This window comes from Desmodus rotundus, chromosome 9 (genome assembly GCF_022682495.2).
Source record: "Desmodus rotundus isolate HL8 chromosome 9, HLdesRot8A.1, whole genome shotgun sequence".
Classification (NCBI taxonomy): domain Eukaryota; kingdom Metazoa; phylum Chordata; class Mammalia; order Chiroptera; family Phyllostomidae; genus Desmodus; species Desmodus rotundus.
The window spans coordinates 111,854,823-111,874,506 of record NC_071395.1 but is presented as its reverse complement, the minus strand read 5'-3'; the positions used below and the strand labels follow the sequence as shown (position 1 = coordinate 111,874,506).

Below are 19,684 nucleotides of genomic sequence, written 5' to 3'. Positions count from 1 at the left end.
CGACTTCGTGGGGTCCCAGGCTTTTGCTGCTCGTCGTGGAAAACCCCAGCATTCCAAGTTCCACATCCAATGGAGGAAAAGCGCGTGGACAAATAGTTGCTGAAAAATAAAACAGGAGGCAGTGTCCTCAACCCACCTACGACGGGACCTTTGACGTCAGTGCGTGGGCAGGAGGGAAGACGGGAGGGACACGTCGCCACGATACCTTGTGTAGAGAGTAGGAGAGGTCTGCTTTTCAGTTCCCCGCCTCTTCTAGGTGTGCTGCAGGGAGCCCGCCTTCTTCCCCTCGGAATAAGGAATCCGTGGCGTCTTAGTCAGCTCGGGCTGCTGTGGTAAATACTACAGCCCGGGCGGCGTACACACATTCGTCCCCTCGCAGTGCGGGAGGCTGAAAGTCGAGGTCAGGGGGTTGGCAGGGTTGGTTCCCTCTGAGGCCCCTCTCCTGGGCGTGTAGACGGCCGTCCTCTCCCTGTGTCCCCGCACGGTCGTCCCTCTGTGTGTGCCTGCGTCCTGATCACCTCGTAAGGACTGGATTCGGGCCCGTCCATGTGACTTCATTTTAACAAATTCACCTCTTTAAAGACTCTGTCTGCACACACTGTCACCTCCTGAGCTGTTGGGGCCGGGGCTCCACTCTGCGAATCTGGGGGACACCACTCGGCCCTAGCACACGGTGTCGTTGGAACTGAGCCTCCCCCTGCCCAAGCCACGCCTGGTGCAGGACCTGAGCTCAGGGATCCCTGTCTCTCCTCAGGAAAGGCCGAGGGGGACGGCAAGATGCACGTCACTCTCTGTGACTTCATCGTGCCCTGGGACACCCTGAGCACCACTCAGAAGAAGAGCCTGAACCACAGGTACCAGATGGGCTGTGAGTGCAAGGTAAGCCGGCCCTCCTTCCGGGCTTCACCCCGTCCCCGCCGCCTCCAGGTGGGCTGCAGAGTTCGACCCCCGGCTCTCCAGGGCCTCTCAGTGTGCAGGGTCCCGACTCAACCAGGGCTATGGGGACGTGCGGCCTCCCCACCAGTGAGGTCATCTGGTGGGGATGGAGCCCTGAGGTGTCCCTCTGCTGAGGGGGGAGGGTTAAGGGGTGAGGGCAGTGTGGCCAGGGGCCCGGCGCTTCTAGGAAGGGGGGCCCTCTTGTGGAAGAAGTTTGTGGGGAAACTGTGGCCATGAGTATTTTCTACAATGGTGCAGGGGTGAAGCCTGTGCTGTGTAAGAGTCCCACCCGTCACCCTCTTGCCAACCCCCCGCCCCTTCCACGCACGGGTCCTTGTAAAGGTGGGGCCTGTGTGCCGAGTGCCAGAAACCCCAGCCCCCTTCTACAAAAGTGATCAAAAGCGGCCCAGTGAGGGCGTCACCAACACTCGTACAGGCGTGGAAGGTGAGCCATCCTGGGGTCACCCACCCTGCCTGCCGGCCCTGTCGCAGCACGCGCTGCTGGGGGCCAGGTGCCCCTCTGCATCACCGCGAGCGAGCGAGGGTCTCGGAGGTGCTGGGCCCTGTGCATGTGGCCCTCCTGCCTGCCCTTCGCTCATTCGAGGTGAGGATTCTGACTGACAGCTCTACGTACGTTGAGCAGATGCCCCTGCACCCAACACAAAATCAAAACCAAGTTCTTCTTCTTTACTTGGTCCTGGAGGTTTTGCCCTCCTGTAGACTCAGCTTCCTCAGCCCGAATGCTGCTTCCTGCCCCCACCCCCAGACCCCCACCCAAGCCCAGGTGGCCTTGGGAGCGAGACACAGCCTTTTCCCTCACCTGCCACCCTCTGCAGGAGACTTCAGGCCCTGCGTTGTTGTGACTGTTACTCTCACACTCCCAGGAGGGTGGGCACAGGTAACATCACTTTGCTGTGCTCAGAGAAGGTAGACCAGAAGGCCCACAGTGGAGGAGGACCTGCAGTGGCCAGGGTTGCACAGGCCCCCCTGGTGTCGCCTCCCCGCCCCACCTCAGGCAGGCCGCCTGCTGCTGTTTGGAGAGCGCAGCTCTGAGGAAAGGCTGTGGACGGAACAGGCTCCCTCCCGTCCCAGCTCCCCGCTGTCCTGTGGTCATCCACTCAACAAAGGGCCCCCGGCCACCTGCGCCAGGTGCTTTGCCGGGTCCGGGACACGCCCCCGAGCAGCCTCAGTCCCCCTGAGCCCCACTCTGCGCCCCTCTTCCTAGATCACGCGCTGCCCCGCGACCCCCTGCTACACCTCCTCCCTGGATGAGTGCCTGTGGATGGACTGGGTCACAGAGAAGAGCGTCAACGGGCACCAGGCCAAGTTCTTCGCCTGCATCAAGAGGAATGACGGCTCCTGCGCGTGGTACCGCGGAGCAGCGCCGCCCAAGCAGGGGTTCCTCGACATCGAGGACCCGTAAGCAGGCCGCGGCGCCCCCGTGGCCGACGGAAAAGCCTCCGAGAGTGCAGACTGGTCCAGCTCTGACGCCCCTTCCTGGAAGTAGCATGAATAAAGCAGTCACCCCAGTGGGTCTAAATCCGTGTCGTTCTCCGCCCCACCCCCACCCCTGCAAGTGCGGCTGTGGCTCTGGAGGGACAGGCCGGTCCCACACGGCACCGCCAGCCTGGGCTCCAAGCGTCTCAGTCTTGATCCCGGGCTGGGGGCAGGGGCAGGACACTGGCTTCCTCCCAGGCCCAGCCTTGGCACTGCACCAACGCTGAGCGGGTAGCACTTCAGGGGCTCCTCCCCGGCCGTCCGCCCCAGCATGGTCAGGGCTGAGCCTGGGAATGTGCATTCTGCAGAAACTTGAGGGTCGTTGAGAGACTGTGTAGCAGGCCTACCAGGTCCTTTCATCTGATAGGGGCGTGTCCCTCGTTTTCTGCAGCGTCCACACTGCTGGCCCTGGGGTGCCTCGCCCCGCCCCCTGGCTCCCTGAGCTGATCGGACTCCACATCTGGGACTCCTGTGTCCCAGGAGCAGCTTGTTCCCCGAGGGGCCCCAATCACTCTGATTACTCCACAGAATTCAGTGGGAGCCTCCCTCCGGGGCATGTGGCGATGTGGGCGTGACTGCTTCCACTTCAGCCAACTCATGGCAGCCCCCCCACCCCACCCACGCACACATTCCCCAACCCTTAGGGGGACGTGAGTCCTTCCATCCTGAGGACAGACTTGGCTGCCCTTGCGGCTTAGTCTTGAGCTGCTGAAGTCCCCTCACTCTGCCATCTGTGTCAGAGGTGGAGGCTTTGCAGGAGGCTTTGCAGGGCGCAGCCTGTGGCCTCTGCACCGCCCTGGGGACTTCAAAAGCCAGGTCCTGCTGTGTCTCCCCCCTGAGGTTCCATATGACCACCGCTTCCCCCCCAGACTGGCAGTCCCTGTGCCTGGATTTCTAGGTGGGAAGTTAGCTAGGTGTCCTGTGAAGTCCCAGCCTAGGAAGGACGAATTTTGGCGCAGGCAGCTTCGGTGAAACTCCTTTCCTCCTGGGCCCCCAGGACGCGGTTGCCGGCTTTAAGAGGCACCGATCTCGTTTTTTCTAAAGCTGGCTTCTCAAACAGCGTGTGGACCCACCCTGCAGGCACACCAGCCTCTGCTGGTGTTCCTTGCGGTACCAAGATGTCTCTGTTGAGAAACCTCATTCCTAGAGAACTAGGGAACCTGTTTGTTCCCCAAGAGCGGTTTTCAGATGCCGGCAAAGTGGGGGTTAACACGGGCAGACATTGCTCAGTAAGAATAAAGATAATCTTTTCGATCCTACCTGTTTTGTAAGGACCAGCTGTTCGGAGTGTATCGTGACTATCAGGCACGCACACACACCCACACGTCAGCACACACGCACACATCAGCACATGTGCACGCACACACAGATGTCAGCACACAGCACATATGCACACACGCACAGATGTCAGCGCGTGTGCACACACACACGCGCACACACACCACGAAACTGCGGCCCGCCTGCTGGCCTGCGAGGCTCCCCCCGCAAACTTCTTCCAAAGTCGCCACCTTCCAAGCCCTCCCTCTTCTGCAGGGACCCCACAGTGCCTGTGAGACCCCTGACCCCCAAGTGGCATGCAGCCCCGTGCCCAGCCGGGACCCGGTCAGTGTAGACCCCAATGACTCCCCTTCCCAGGGCAGACTAGGAGAAGAGCCGGGGACCAGTCTGTGTGGCTTCAGTGTGGACGGGAGCACCAGCCTCCGAGCCCTCCGAGCGCTCCAGCCGCCCCTCCTGTCGGCTTCCTGTACGGTGTTATCCTATGTAACATTTACTCCTGTTTCTGCCGACTTTTCCGATGTTTTGGTTGGTTTCTGACACCAGTTGTAATCATTCCTGTGCTGTGATTTTTATTACCCTTGGTAGGTGTTAGACTTGCACCTTTCCTTTGAGGTTTCTGCTCCTGGCAGCGTTGGCCCCAGAGTGGAAAGTGTGGCGCGGTCCCAGCCTAGGGCGGCGGTTCCTCCAGCTCTCGCCCGTAGTTCTTTGAGTTATCGTTGCTGTTTCCACCTCCCATCTTTTCTCTGGTTCAAGGTATTACAAAGACAAGGACCTCTGAGTCGGTTGGTTCTAAGAGACGGCCTTTGTAATTGAATCCACGCACTTCGGTCTGTTAGCCAGGCCGAGCAGGAAAAAAGGAAAGAGCCGAGAGGAAGTGCCCGGGGGCGGCCGAGGGACAAGGCCACTCAGACCCCGTCGCCATACGTGATCGCAGTGTCCACGCCGCGGAAGAAGGCTCTGCGCTCGGCGTTGTTCATGTACGCTCCATTCTGAGTGCCGCGCTCTCCTCCCTCCGTTGTCTTCATGCAAGCGACTCGAAATATTTACAATAAAGTTTACATTGTAGTTATTTTCAAATCTTTGCTTGATAAGTAATAAGCAATCCCGGACTTGCTGCCATAATTTAAAGCTTTGTTGATTTTGTTCGTTTTGTTTGGATTTTTTAAAAATCTGGGGCGATGTGTTTCTGCTGGAACAGCAAGTCTGAGACCTCCCTGTGCTGGGAACCGCGAGGGACGCCAGAGTCGGCAAGCAGACTGCGCGCGTCTCTGATGCTTTGTGTCATTCTGGAGTGGTCGCTTGGGCAGTGGACAATAAATAAACAGTATTATCGAAGTCTTGGCCCTCTCTGTGTGGCTGTGTCCGGCGTCCAGATCCGCTGCTTTCTAGCGGAACCTCTGTGCTCTGAGGCTCTGCCCTGGGGGACGGGCAGGGAAGTGTTCCTCCGGAGAGGAACAGGCCCTGGTGCCCAGAGGCCAGCCCAGGGTGCGGCAGAGACAAGCAGTCAGTGTGAACAGGACTTCCTTAAACTGGCAAACAATGGCATGGGGAGGGGCCCTTCATTCAGCACAGGTGTTTCTGTTCACACTCACACACACACACACACACACACACACCAGCAGAGCCCAGTACCCACCCTGTGTCTCCCACAGTGAGGATTCACACCTGTGCCTTCCCTCTGCACCGGCACCCCCACCCCACCCCCTGCCCAAGATTATGGGGCAGGGAAAGTTCCAGACATGGTACAGGTGCACCTCTAAATGTTTTAGCACATATGTCTAAAAATTAAGAACTTTTATAAACATCCCCTACGATTGCTGTCACACCTGAGAAATGAAGGAGAGCCCACGGCTGTCCTTGAACTCCTGGCTGGTCCTCTGAATGCTGCTCCGTCCTGTAGTGGTTTGAACGAGGCTCCACGAAGGGGCGCATGTGGCACCTGCCCCCTGGGGTTGCTCCTGTTCTGGGGCCCACCTCCCTCCCGCCCCCACTTTCCTCCTGTGCTGGGAGAGGTGGCCCCATCGTGATTTCAACTCGAACCAAGTGTCATATACTGCAAGCCGCCATGTGAAAATTCTTGAGTGATCTAGTTGCACCCCGGCCCACGGGCAGAATCTGTTCCTCCAGGGACTCCCCGAAGGCTGGGTTCCCGTTCTGTGCGGTCGGCCTAATCTGCGAGAACAGATTTACCGATGCCGTTCTGAAGCAGCAAAGAGTGAGCGGGACAGTGTCTGCCGGTGTCTGTGTCCCACGGCATCAACCGCCATCCACTTAATGTCACTGATGGCGAAATATTCCATTGTTTTCCCCACACGGTGACATATACGGAGGTGGGGGTGGGGTGGGTCTTAGCAAACCACACGCCGCGCCCTCTCGTTTATTTCATGTATTCAGGTCAAACGCGATTTTTTTCAGGTGGAACTTTGCAAACATACAAAAACATGAGAGAACGGCATAAAAGCTATGCACCCGTGATCCAGTGTCAACAATTACCCGAATTCTCTTGATCTTTGCAAACAGTGGGGATCAGTGTGGAGACCCACATATGGGGTGACCAGGTGGTTAGGGAGTCCGCCTGACGCTCCTTCCCACGCGGTTTTGCTCATTCTGTGAACGGGCGGTGACCGGGACGGGGGAGGACAGCCGAGGACAGCCGGCCCTCGGGTCAGAACACCTAACAGGGCCGGGGTGGGGGTGCCCAGGGGAGGGAGGGAGAGCCACCAGGACTCGGTAAAATACTGGGGAGTCTGGGGAGCACCGTCCTGTCCCCCTCGTTACTAATGGATGTGTTTACCTGATCGAACTTTGTCTTTAGAAAAGTCAGACCCAAACAGTGGCCCTCTGTGTCCTCTGCTGGGCTCAGTTTTGCGACAGGCACTTTGTTGTTGCCGTAGGTCTTGCGTTAAGACTTTGAAGTGGGCGACCAGGCCTCCCACCAGCCTCGGGTTCGAGCTTTGAGCCAACCCACAATGCCCCTGGTCACAGGCAGGTGCCTTGACCGTCTCGCGTGAAGGGCACGTGAAGGGCAGTGCTTTGACTTGGGAGATCATTTAGCTGTAACAGCAGATTTCCTCCTCCCAAAGCCAAGTTGATTGTGGGGGGGGGGGGGGAAACGACATTTCAGAAACATGAGCCAACCCTGCACACCTCCATGCAGAAACAACTGGGAGAAATATGTCTTTGCGATTAAGCAGAGCACAAACATGAGACATCAAAATCGAGCCTGCAGACGGGGGCAGGGCTGTCGGGCGGGGGTCACAGGGAGAAAGGGCAGTGTTAGGAGGACTCAAGGATGGGATCCAGGAGGGGCGCAGAGGCAGCACACTGCTTGCGTGACCCCGAAGTAAAGAAAGCCGAAGAGAGTGGTCTGTTTAGGCCAGTTGCGTCTTGCTTTGCCCCTTCAGGTGGAGTCAGGGGTGCGGGGAGGGCCAGGAGCAAGACCCCACCAAGGGAGCAGGTCAGAGACTCGGCCCCAGGTTGTGGTGGGGCACTGGTCACGCAGGCCGGCGCCCTCTGTCCAGCACACAGCACAGTCCCGACCCCCAGAAGGAAAGCCCCCGCCCAGCATCACAAACATGGAGGCCCATGAGCCGGGAATGGGTGCACCCTCTGGAAATCTAGGTTCCCGGACACCCACGTGGCAAGCAGGCTTCCCAAGGAGAGCAGTCTCGGGCCTGCTGGGGTAGCTTTTCTGCATGTGCAGGTCCTGCCCCTCTCCGTCCACGGCCTGGCCCCCCCACTCAGGAGACTCTGCCCCCAAACTCCACAGGCCGCTGCTGAGGAAATCGTCCCAATAGGTCTCAAAGGTCCAGGCGCTTTGAACGCTCACTACAAGTCGGGACTTGTGTTACGAGTTTGACACATGGCATCTCCTCGAGCCCTTGCTGACTCTGCTGAATCCGTCCTCTCGTCTCCCCCACTTGATAGACAAGGAAACCGAGCCATGGGAGGGAGTCACCTGGTTGTCCAGACAGGGGCCCTGCAGCTGGGATCTGAACCCAGGCAGAGGCAGACTCCTGGGCCCAGCTCTTCAGTAGCCCACCTTCCTGCCCTCCTTCCTCAGCGTGGCTAAGGACGACAGAGCCCCCTGTGGAGATGTGGCTCAGGTCACATGTCTTCCACCCAGTGGGGACACCTGCCTGACACTCACAAACAGGTGAATGAGATGCAGTGCTGGCCCTTAAGAGTCACGGTGGGAGAGGGAGAAGTCCAGAGAACATTCCCATTGAATGTCTAAGTGGCATGTGCAGGCCAGCCCAAAGCAGTACCAACCTAATGGCAGCGATGGAGGAAATCCAGGAAGACTTCTTGGAGGAGGTGCTGCCAGAGGTGGTGGCTGAAGGGTGGGTAGGAAAGGGAATTTTAGGCCAAAGACCAGCTTGAGCCTGGGGCAGACACAGCCTGATTGGGGTCTGGGGGGCACTTGGGATCCAGGGCAGGGCAGGGCAGGGAGTGGCTGGGGATGAGGGGAGAAAGGCAGGCAGGAGCCAGACCCCAGGGGCCATTAGAGACCAAGCTGAGGATCTGGGCTTTCACATCAGCATCCAGGGACACGGAAGTTTCAGACATGTGCAATGTGTTCAGATAGGCCTTTTGAATACGTTATTCCATTTAGCAGCTTGAGCAGTGAATTCGGCTAGTCTTGATAACGCAGGAGAGGATGGGGGGAGCTACAGCTGGACGAAAGGGAGGGAACGGTTTCAGGAATGTTTGAGAGGTGAAATGTGCAAAATGTGTTCATTGATGATTTACACGGCGGGTGAGGGAGAGAGGAGCCCCAAATGCTGGCCAGGTAGGTAGCTGCTGGGGTTTCTGTATCAGTCCAGGTCCAACCAGGAACACCCAAACCACCCTGGACAGCCTTTACAGTGGGGCTCGCGCGGGGGTGGCCACATCCTGATAAGTGACAAGGGGAATATTCTGAACTATACCGCAGCAGCCAGAGAATGAGAGAGAGGAGTGTTAGTCTGTTCCTGGCTGGGGACCAACTGACAGAGGCCCGGCCACACTCCTCCATCTGCTGGAACTTCAAACTAACGTCCAGGCGCCGTCCCTGCAGGCTTCCTTAGCCGGGTGCCCTCGAACTCCAGTACCCTCTGCTTGCTGTGCACACGGGGCTTTCCGGCCAGCTGCCCACAGCCGGCCCGCAGAGCAGACCTCCTTCTGCCGACTCTGCTGTCCCCGAGCTGGCTCCACTTCACCTCCTCCTACCCGTTTGCCTACCTTAGCCTGTCACCCAATTCTTTCAGCTGGCTCCATCTTCCTTCCTCCTCCCCCTGCTTCATGAGTAAGAACGCTTGTTTTTTCCACCTGGCCAGGCGGCTGGCAGCTTGCACTCCCTGCCCCGAGACCAGCCTTCTTTTTGGCTCAATAAAACTTTTCTCAGGACTTTTAGCTCTGGAAATTCAGTTCAGGGTTTTTTTGTTTGTTTGTTTGATTTTTGTTCTTTTGCTTAACAGAAGAAACTCCCTAAGAAGCCTACCAGGGCACACAGGAAGCTGTCAGCACCTCTAGGGTGGTGGGGCAGAGGCAGCGGCTGCCCCCTGGAGGTCAGGGAGGTGACTTGGGGAGAGGCTCGGGCCAGTGCCAGAAAAGCCATTCTCAGCAGAGGGGAAGGGATGGCCCTGCTTCTCCTTTCCTCTGCCCTCAGTGTTGCCAGTGTGCCCAAGCAGCCAGGCACCCTGGAAACTGGTTCACAAGGCAGCCTGGAAAGAGCTGCAAGGGGAAAGGATTTGGCTTGAGCGCCAGCACCACAGCCCATGTGGGCACAGGGCAGAAATGGAGCGGTGGTGTGGGAAGGGCGGGGCGGTGCTGTTTCTGGGCACCGTGAGTTTGAGGCGCTCCTGGGACTTCTGGGGGGATGTCCAGGAGGCACTTCCTGGACCCAATTCCAAAGACAGGGGCCAGAGGCCCGCCTCTGCCCGTTTGGAGCATGCCAGCCTGCCTCCCTCACTCGGGCCATAGCGATGGATGTGCTCTCACGGTAAGTGCTGCTGTTGCTTAAAAGAAACCTGCAAATGAGCTTCCAGAACGGTTGCTTCATTTTACCGGCCCAGCGGACTTACAGAGGGTCCACATGCTCCCCGTTCTCTCCAACATCCAGGCTTTTTATTTCAGCTGTTCTGGAGGGAGCGGAGCAGACCTCATGGTGGTTTTAACTTGCATTTTTCAGGTGACCTCTGGGCTTGAGCACCTTAGGGAGGACTTTCATGTGGGCCCATGTCAACGAAGCTCCAGAAGCTTCTACCCTGAAGGCCTCTATGAGGGAAGCTGAATATGTGGGAAGTGGAAGGCGGAGCAGGGCCAGAGGGTGGCTGGCCAAAGGCCCCTCCCGGCATCTAGGAAATAACATTCTCAAGCAGCCAGGCTACTTCCTTGTCATCTCATCTCATAAGAACTTCCAGGTTACCTCTGAGAGCGGGAGGTAAAGGTGTGAACTTGGAGCCTAACAAACACCTGGGTTTAAGCTCTCAGATCACACCACCGCTTGTTTGCTGGGATCTTGCACACTCAAGTTTTTGCATCCGTAAAATGGGAAACGGGAACCGTATCTTTTAGCAGGGTTGCCGGGAGGATTAAGTCTGACAGTGCTGGTAAAGAGGCCAGCTGGGTATTTGGCACAGAGGAGCTCGGCAATGGAAGTAAATGCCATCAGTTTTGTTACTAGAATTAAAGAGATGCTGAACGTTATCTTTATTTCAGAGGAGGAAACTGAGGCCCGCAGTTAAAGTGTCCAAAAAAAAAAAAAAAAGAATCCTAGTTAGGACAGAGTTAGAATAAAACCCCAATTACTCATTCCTGCCAGTTGCACCCTCTCCCACTCCCCCCACCCCAACCACTTGCCCCACACTTCTTAATCACTCACACATTGTATCAGGCCTGGAATAGGGAAAAATGCCTTTGTTTGAATCATTGTCTTAGGGCGCAGGGAGGATTCACACCGAGAATTCTCAGGGAACAGGCTCCTAAGGTTTTGCTTCTGCTCATTTGCTCTTTCAAAAAACACCAAGACCCACGTGTTACTACACGGTGCAGGCTGTTCCAAGGACACCCGTTCTCTCTCCGTCCCCACTCCCCACCTGAAAGACTACAAGAGGGACATGAGGACAGACACAGCAGATAGGGCTGTGTACTCAAGGTTCGCCTTTTGGGAAAAGCATTTTTTCCCACCCTTTGCTTCTCTGAGAATACCACCAGAGGTCAGGCTAGGAACTGCTCTCTCCACCTGCCCGAGGCCAACGAAACTGCTTCAAGGGAAAGGGATATTTTTAATACAATATTCAATATTGCAAAAGCAGTGCGTATTTGCAAACACTCAACCAAAGCCTTAAGCAGTCGTCACGGGACGACCTTTTGGAGGGAGGGGTATCAGGGAATTGCGCAGGGCTCGCAACCCCGCCTTTCCTGGGCCGGCTGTCCGCATCGCGCCGGCCTGTCTCGGTCCCTAAAGGCCCTAGTGAGGCCCGGCCCTCCATATCACTGCCTGAGAGCAGGAGAGCCTGAGGCGCAGCCGGCACACAGCCCCAGGTGTGCAAGTCCACGCGCCCCGCGCGCCGGACCCGGAAGTGAGAGCCTCGCGTGCTCTGCGGGAACTCGCCTAGCCGGGGGCGGGGCGCCTACACTGTGCGTACTTGCGTCATTGCGTAGATGGCGGGGCCGCAGGATGGAGAGGTGACGTTTCCGGCGCGTAGAAGCTGTAGGCGGGTCCAGCGAGTGGGGCCGAAGCCAGCCCCTCCTCTTAAAGCCCTCCCGGCCTTTTTGCGTTCTGCAGCGCTGGCAGCGAGCCGCGGTACCTTTAAGTAGCGCCGTGACACGTGTGTGAAGCGTTAAGGGCCCGGATGGTGAGTGTGCGGGGCCCGGGCGGAGCAGACGCCAGTGCCGCGGGCTGCAACGGGCTAGCGGAGAGCCGGGTAGGTTAGGGCCGAGTTTGGGCGGTGCGTTAATCGGGGGAAGGCTGCGCGTCCCCGCCTGGGAAGGGCTTCTGCCAGGCCTGCTGCGCTGGAACCTGCGGCCTGTCGCGGGCGTACCCGGGGGGCGATCCGGGGAAACGTGGGCGCGTGTCCGTGAGGGCTCCCGGATTCCTCGGGGAGGGTCCAGGGCTGCGCGGTCTGCGAGGGGCTCGGGGGTCCGCGAGGAAACGTGGGCGCGTGTCCGTGAGGGCTCCCGAGTCCACGGGCAGGGCCCGGGGCTGTACGGTCCGCAGGGAGGCCCTAGGTCCACTCTGCGGCCCCTCGCGAACCCCGAGCTGAGATGGAAGGGAGAGCTGCCCCATAGGAGCCCAGGCGGGCAGGAGGCAGTGGCCTGCGTCGCTGTGGGGCACAGTCGTTAGGCACAGAAGCATCCTTTACGCAGGATCTAGCCTTGCTCTGGAATGGCTTAAATCAAAATCGGGACAGAGCGTTCCGTTGGGCAGCAGAGCTGAGATCGTATTTGTTTCCCTTTAGTAAGCGTTATGGAGAAGGCTCATCCTTGGAGAAGGTAGGTAACCTTCCTCATGGTCATTGTCGCGGTCACGGGGCATGTGGGTGTTTAAAGTACCGTTGCTTGGATGGGGTACTGTTAGGTCTCCCCTGCGGTCTTAGCTAGAGTAGCATCCTCAGAAAGAGACTTTCTGTAAGGGATGAGAGAATCGACCTCGGAGGAGAGGGACACGCAGCTTGCCAGGCACTGGTGCTCTGCTGAAGAGCCCGGAGGCCCCCCTACCGGTGCCCCCAGGAGGCCCAGCCCGGTCCCTCCGAGGCCCCTCCCCGCCTGCACGTGGTTGACCCTGTGAGTCTCAGTAAGGTTGATCAGCGGTGGGAAAGCCAGTGCGCTTGCACTGAGCGGTGTTTGGTTTGAGGGCACTGTGCCTGAGCACCCCTGGGGCTGGAAAAGGATGAGGAGGAGTGGAGCCCTTCCTGGAGCGGGGGAAACCTGAGCGCATCTTTCCCCGGTTTGGAAACGTGTTCGTGGAGCCTGCACATCGGAGGGCATGCTGGTGATGAGGACATCTTTCTGTAGATTCCCACATCTCAGAAACCGTTTTTACCTTATCGCTCGCTGTGTCAGGTGAAGCTGATTGACATGGAGGTTGACCTTTCTGTCAGAACTGGAAAAACCATGTTTGTTCAAAATCTGACTCCACTGGGAGAGGTGGGCTATGGGATGGGTGCTCTTTAAGTGACTTATCTCGAGTTGATTGGATTGGGTCTCCCAGTTCTGTTCACCCTCTGGCTGCTCCTTTCCCAGATCCCAGACGTTCGACGAAGTGCTCGCCTGTCCCCGCTGTGGTGGGAGTCTTCACCGCAGCAGGGACACCGGAGGCGGTTTTCCTGTGTTTGGTGTTGATGAGCTTTTGCTCAGGGACGTCGGACAGGACGTATCTGAAATTTGCTGTGCAGTCCTGCGGGGACAGGAGAGGAGTCGGGGCCGGCCCTGCGAAGTAGTCATTGTTGACGCAGAGTACGGGGACACGGCATCCACTGGGCTGTTCTCTCCACGTGTGAATGTCCAGACATCTTCACACTTAAAAGTTTTAAAGTATCTCAATTTTCTGTGATCATAGTGATTGCAGGAGGTAATTAAAGGGAAAGTCCACACTGAGCAAAGAGAAAATTTGGCGATTCTTATTTTTCCTTGATTGGGTTTTTTGAGGGGTGGGGGTTCAGTGGTTCATGAAATCTGAAAGCTGGAGGTCATTCTCGATTGCCTCTTTCTCTTCAGAGTGCCGTTTAGACTGGAGCTGCCGGCAGATGTGGGGGTTTTGTTCCCTTGTCCCCTGGTCTTGTCACTAACACGAAAGTTTAAACGTAGAGCAAACTGTGTTTTCATAACATGCCGGTAACTAGTTTGTAGCTACTTGCGCAGTTCCCCTCCTGACTCTTCTAGATCCAGGCTGCCACTGTCGTCCAGCCCTAGGGCAGACTGTTCCCAGTTGGTGTTCGGCCTCCCTGCTCCGCACGGCACCTCTGAGTGGCGCTGATGAGACAGTGAGAGAGAGCCAGCCTCAGGAGGTGCTCTGTTTATCCCACAGGTTCTGACTCCCGTCCTGGACGGCCTGCTCTCGAAGCTTTGGTGATTTAACGAGCCAAAGACAAGGCGCACGCGCCACTTGCGGGCCCAGCCCCACACCCGCCCCGTCGGGCCCAGGACCTGACCCCATGCTGCAGCAGCAGAGTGCCCAAGTTCACACGCCGCAGGTGAGCCGCACAGGTTTCTGCATGTCTTTCCTTCCTGCGTGTGACCCAGCTGCCATCAGTCAGTGTGTGGACTCTTCCTCGATTCCCTCTGTGAGAAGTGCTTTTGTTTCCCCAAGTCAAAGAACTGGTGCTTGCTTTTTCAAAAGTAAGTTTTATGCCTGGGGCCAGGTGGCTCAGTTGGTTGGAGCGCCATCCTGTACACCAGAAGGCTGCGGGTTCGATCCCCAGGCAAGGCACATCTGGGAGGCAACTGATACATGTTTCTCTTTAACTCTCTCTCCCTCTCCCTCCCTTTTCCTCTCTCTCTCTAAAAGCAATAAAGAACTTGTCCTCAGGTAAGGATTAAAAAAAATGTTTAAAGAAATAAGTGTTACAAGTCTGTACTTTACAGACATTTTGATAGACAGAGAAACTTGACCCACGTGTGAAATCATGCTTCATAACGATAAATCGGACCGGTCCTTTCCCTGGAGCAGAGGTTGGGGCATACCCGACTCGTTGGTGCTGCTGTGGCCGGCAGGCCGCCGGGGACCTGAGGGAGTCACCATTCTGATGGGAGTGAACGGTGCAAGGGGCATGTTTCTCTAACTGTGGTTCGGGTGGTTCCGAGCTTCACCTAAGGTGTGAGGGGGGCGGCGGCGGGTGGGTGGGGAGAAGTGGTAGACACAGCGTAGCCGTCAGAGGCGATGGTTTCCTGTTTGTTACAGTTTCTGCGGCTGCCCCCCAGTGTCCGCCCTCACCCAGAGCTTGTTGTCCCACTAACGTCACACCCGCCTGGGGCACAGTTTTTGTCTCTGCAAGGACTGGGAGACTCGTGGAAGGCCTAGCGCTCATCCCTGGAGCGTATAGCCGGCCGCGTGCCAGAGCTCGGAGCCGCCGCCTCCACGTTGCTTACATTTAGGCGCCTTGTATCTGCTGTTGGGTCCCATCTCCGTGCCTTTTCTGCAGGTGACCCGCACAAGCCCTGTCCCCCCTGCTCGTCCGGGCATCATTGCAGGTGCTGCAGTGGCCGTGTCGAGCGGTGAAAAGAAGCAGGTGCAGTTAGGTCCTGCAGTCTGTCTTAGTTAACCTGAGCCGTGCGCGTAAAGTACCATCTCAGCACGAGAGCCACCTAAGCGTCACCGGGGCATTCTGCGTTCTCATGCTGAGCCTTCAGGATCTGGCGTGCATGCTATAACACAGCGCGTTGGGTAGGCGTGGCCTCCTTCCACGTGTTCAGTGGTCCCGTGTGGTCTGTGGCCTTTGATTCGGAGAGTGTGGATCTGGGCGGACAGGTGTGTCCCTCTGACTTGCCGTGTTAGCTCCTTGTCACATGGATTTGGGTGTGTGACCGAGGGTCTTACGAGAATTGGTGTCCCCTGGCTTTGGGCAGACACTAGGACCCCATGAGCACCTTTGGAGAGGAAGTCGCACCCGGCACAGTGTCTTGTGGGAGAGATGCGTGCGCCAAGGCGACCCAGGCTCTGGGCTCCCGTCTGTCTTGCACTGAGGGGGCGGCAGCTCATCCTTTTGAGAGGAGCCCCACGGGCTGCAGTGTCCATGTGGCTACTGATGGGCGCTCACATCTCACGTTCCCTTTGTAGGCTCGGCAGCACCCATGGGAAGCTTTCACGTGGCTGGTGTCCATAATGACCAGACAGGGGCTTTTCCAAGAAGTGCCTTGTCCCTGGGGCCCGGTCATTCATTGCTCTGTGTCCCTCTTGTCCCTGCAGTGACACACCATGCCAATCGTCGATAAGTTGAAGGAAGCCCTGAAACCCGGCCGCAAGGACTCGGCCGACGATGGGGAGCTGGGGAGGCTCCTGGCCTCCTCGGCCAAGAAGGTCCTTTTACAGAAGATCGAGTTTGAGCCCGCCAGCAAGAGCTTCTCCTATCAGCTAGAGTCCTTGAAGAGCAAATACGTGCTACTGAACCCCAAGACGGAGGGAGCCGGCCGCCACAGGAGTGCAGACGAGCCGCCGGCCAGGAGACAGGGTACAGACGCGTCGTTTGCTGGCGGAGAGGACACGCTGTGTGTTGACGAAGTGGGCGGACAAAACGTTGACCCAGCAGGAGGGGCCAGAGTGGAGTGTGGTCAGAGAGCTGTGGGCTTCGCATGCGGTCTGTGGATTGAGTTGCAGGAGTAATGATGTGGGGTTGGTCCGAGAGGGATCCGTGTCCTCCAATTTCCTGGGCACGTGTGTCTTTAACCAGGTCCAGCGGAGGCTTGGAAAAAGGAAAGAAGCGGGCGGGCCACGCAGGGCCAGGCCCCAACTCCTCCGGCCTGTCATCCTCTGCCTCCCTCCCTCAGTCGTGGGGGCCCTGAATTCCAGGCCCATGCAGGCTGCAGGGTCCGTGGGCCGGCCGGCCTTCTCCTGGGCCCTCTCGCCCTTCCAGGAGACGGGACGCTGGTCACCCCTCGCGGCAGGGTTCGGACAAGCGCGTGCTGGGTACGCGTCTGCAGCCTCTTCCTGCCGTCTGCTGCACCCAGACTGATGCCATCCCTCTTTTGTCCCCGTCTCTCAGGCAGCGAGCCTTCGTGTGACAGCGGTGGTGACGGTGTCCCCGCCCCTCAGAAAGTGCTCTTCCCGGTGGAGCGGCTGTCCCTGAAGTGGGAGCGCGCCCGCCGCGTGGGCGCTGGGCTCCACAACCTCGGCAACACGTGCTTCCTGAACTCGACCGTGCAGTGCCTGACCTACACGCCGCCGCTGGCCAACTACCTGCTGTCCCGGGAGCACTCGCGCAGCTGTGAGTAGCCGCCTGGGGGTGGGCTCTGAGTCCCCGGGGCCGCGGCCTGCTACTGCACAAACCCACGTGCGGGCGGCGCTGCCACGCAGGGCCTGAACTTAGGGGTGAAGTTCATTACGCCTAGTAACCGATGAAGACTGGACTTCGGTGTGCCCGCTGCGGACAGGCCGTGGGAGTGAGCCACACGCTCAGTGGGGGGCAGTGTTCTCCAGACTCCCCCGAACGGCGCTCCTCAGACAGAAAACAGGGTTTCCCAAAGGCACCCCCGCGTACAGGGGGCGGAGCAGCACAGTCATGGACAAATGTCCGTGCGAGAATGACACTGCTCTGCGTTCACACAGCTGTGCACCTCTTTCCGCTCCGCCCCGTACGTGTGCTCAGTTATTGCGTACGCTTCCGACCCTCGCGTTTTACCAGCCGAGAAATTAAACCGGTGGTTCAGAATCTTCCCATGAAGAAAGCCCCAGACTTATGTGGTTTATGGGTGAGTTTGTGAGGTTTTTGAGAATGAGGTTGTCTCAGCACTTCACACTCTCCCCCGGAGAGTGAAAAAGAGCAGGCTCACCGCTCATTGCATGAGGTTTTTACAGCGTGGAGACTGAAAACAAACCCTGGAGAAAAAGATTACAGTCTCCTCTTATTCAGGAACATAGATATCAAATTCACACAAAATACCAGCAAATTCAATAGCCTTTTAAGCACCAGGAGCAAAGTGTGTTTATCCTAGGAGGCAAGGGTGTTCCAGCACAGCGGGTCCTGGGGTCTAACTGGGGTGGGGTGGGTGCAGCACAGTGCGTGAAAGCACAGCGAGGGGCCACCTGCGGGGTCTGCCTCCAGCGCCGCGTCTGTGAGAACGCCGCCTGGCTGCCTAGAGCCTCCCGCGCCCCCTCTGCACAGCGGCCACGCCGTTCCCCTCGCAGTGCTGTTGTGGGCCCTGCCTGAACCGCGCAGGGTGCGCAGGGCCGGGCGGGGCGCACAGCGCCCACCATGTGAGTGGGCGCCCACGTCACCGTCTGAGTGACTCTTACCGTCTTAACAGATCGAGGGCAAAGTCACCCGAAAACAGAAGCCAAAAAAGTGTTCTGTGATAAAGCTCCCAGCCAAGTCCCAACGGAAGGGAGTCTTCCTTGGTAGAGGAAGACCCACAGGACGGCATCGAAGTAGGAAAATACTGGAAGCCGGCCCTTTAACCTGCGCAGGGAAGCAAGGGTGCTGCGGTCACCACTTCCGTCTGAGGTGGCTGGGCCGGGCCGGAGCAGTGACGGGGGAGAGAGGAGGAGTGACGCGGTTGTCGCGCTCCTGCCGAGGAGAGCGGAGGCGTCTACAGACAGATTGGAGAGTCAGCTGCCTGAGCAGGTCAGTGACATCGACACCCACAGAAGCAGTTGGGTTTCTCTGCACAGAGCACGTGGAAAAGTTGCTGGTATGAAACAATTTATAAAAGCCACGAAAACGACACACAGTGTCTAGACCTAAATTCACCGAGATGAACGTGGAACACCGTTACCGAAGGATGTCACGTGAGCACCTGTCTGCGCAGACGCAGGTGCGCAGAGAGGGCCCCGCTGGCGTGCAGGGGTTGGTTCTCCCGGCGAATGCAGCGGGCGTGGCTAACGGAGCTGCAGCTGGTTCTCAAATTCACACGGAAAAGAAAAGCGAAGGACCGAAGATCGCCACGACACTTCTGAAGCAGGATCCCAACTCCAAAGTCGTCTCGAGACAGTGGAGAAATGGTCATGTCGGGTCAGGGAGAGACTGACCCGTGGACCGGCACAGAGAGCCCAGAGGCCCGTATTTGGCAGACGTGGCGTTAACCTGCCAGTTTTCACATGCGCGTGTGTGTGTCTCCGTTTTAAATAAATAGAACTTCAGAAAAAACACTTGGGTTTACACGTGAAAAGAACAAAATAGAGTCCCCGTGTCACGGCGCACGCTTGCACAAAGGACCGGAAACCTGGCATCCAAAGTAAAATGCCGTGCTTCCGTGACAGCCGTGGGCGAACATTTCTGTGACCCTGGGCGGGGAGGTGTCACACTCGGGACTCAGTGCCAGCCACGACCGAAGACACTGGTACATTCCGCTGCCATCATGTTAAGAGCTTTTGTTCATGAAGAACACTTTAAAAGGCCAGCAGGGAGCCCTGGAGTGGGAGGCAAGACCTGGGAATCGACTAGGAGAAGACGATAAGTAATTTAGAGATAGATAAAAATCGTGGACAGGCACCTTCCAGAAGAGGGAACCCTTGGCCAAGAAGCCTCAGGGGAGATGCACGCCCTCGCCGGCCACCTACTGCCGATGGCCCCGGTGGGGCGCTGCGCCCAGTGGCAATGGCACAGGTGTGGGAGGCAGCTGGCTCCGGGGAGGGCTGGAGGGCGCGGATCAGGGAGACCCTCTGGGTCTTCCCGGGCTGAACGGGCACAACCCGGGCAGGTCCTCATCGGCCTCCAGTGAATGTGGTTTTGTTGTGCGTCATTTTGCTTGAAGTCTCCAAACCCGCGGGCCACGTTGAGGACCTCCTGTGCTTTGGGAAACAGCCTGACGTTGTCTTTCAAGCAGCGTGCTGCCTGGCAGGTCTGCAGAAAAGCGCCGCCACGGGGAAACCAGGAGCCCATGTAAACGGCAGTCTGTTGGGGGCCAGTGCGGGGGCTGGAGGGGCCAGGGTCCGCCCCCCGGGTGGTGGAAGGAGACCTCTCTGTGAGTGACCTGCCTCACCCTGAAGTGTTCATAACTGGGACTCCTGAGCTTTCTCAGGGTGCGACACAGTCAGACGCCACGGTGGGCCGGGCCTGGCCTTGCCCTCCTGAACAGGTGTGTGAGGGTTCTTCGAGGGTGCTGAGAAGTATTCCCTGGACCCGACAAGGCCCACTGGCCTTGGGGGGCCGCGTGCAGGTCCTGCTGTGGCAGAGCCCCCAGGAGGGCCACATCCTGTCCTCCGTCCACGCTTCCCAAGTCACGGCAGCGCACTGCGTCTTTCTGCACTGCTGAGGGAATGTCCGACCCGCGACCTGTGACGCTTGCTGTGTGTTACCAGGGGCTCGGGAAACCCTGTTGCAGGTGGCTCTGGCTG

The 19,684-nt window shown here is 58.1% G+C and overlaps 2 protein-coding genes across 7 annotated transcripts in view; both read left to right on the top strand.

Moving 5' to 3' along the window:
• Positions 1-2,476, top strand: part of TIMP2 (TIMP metallopeptidase inhibitor 2) — a 36,710-nt gene extending 34,234 nt beyond the window's left edge. For all 3 annotated transcript variants that reach the window (XM_053910395.2, XM_053910394.1, XM_024553757.4), the window contains 2 exons: positions 755-879; positions 2,162-2,476. In XM_053910395.2, coding sequence (XP_053766370.1) covers positions 755-879; positions 2,162-2,359 — 323 coding nt within the window. In that variant the 3' untranslated portion in view covers positions 2,360-2,476. The remainder of the gene's footprint in view (positions 1-754; positions 880-2,161) is intronic.
• Positions 2,477-11,510: 9,034 nt separating this feature from the next.
• USP36 (ubiquitin specific peptidase 36) overlaps positions 11,511-19,684 on the top strand; it is a 30,610-nt gene continuing 22,436 nt past the window's right edge. The window contains exons 1-4 of one of the 4 annotated variants that reach the window (XM_024553756.4): positions 11,511-11,621; positions 13,724-13,889; positions 15,602-15,863; positions 16,395-16,616. In XM_024553756.4, coding sequence (XP_024409524.2) covers positions 15,611-15,863; positions 16,395-16,616 — 475 coding nt within the window. In that variant the 5' untranslated portion in view covers positions 11,511-11,621; positions 13,724-13,889; positions 15,602-15,610. Of the gene's footprint in view, positions 11,622-12,147; positions 12,190-12,225; positions 12,844-13,723; positions 13,890-15,601; positions 15,864-16,394; positions 16,617-17,630; positions 17,973-19,684 lie in introns of those variants that run through there. The other 3 variants (XM_045190170.3, XM_045190169.3, XM_053910929.2) reach the window with 3 other exon arrangements.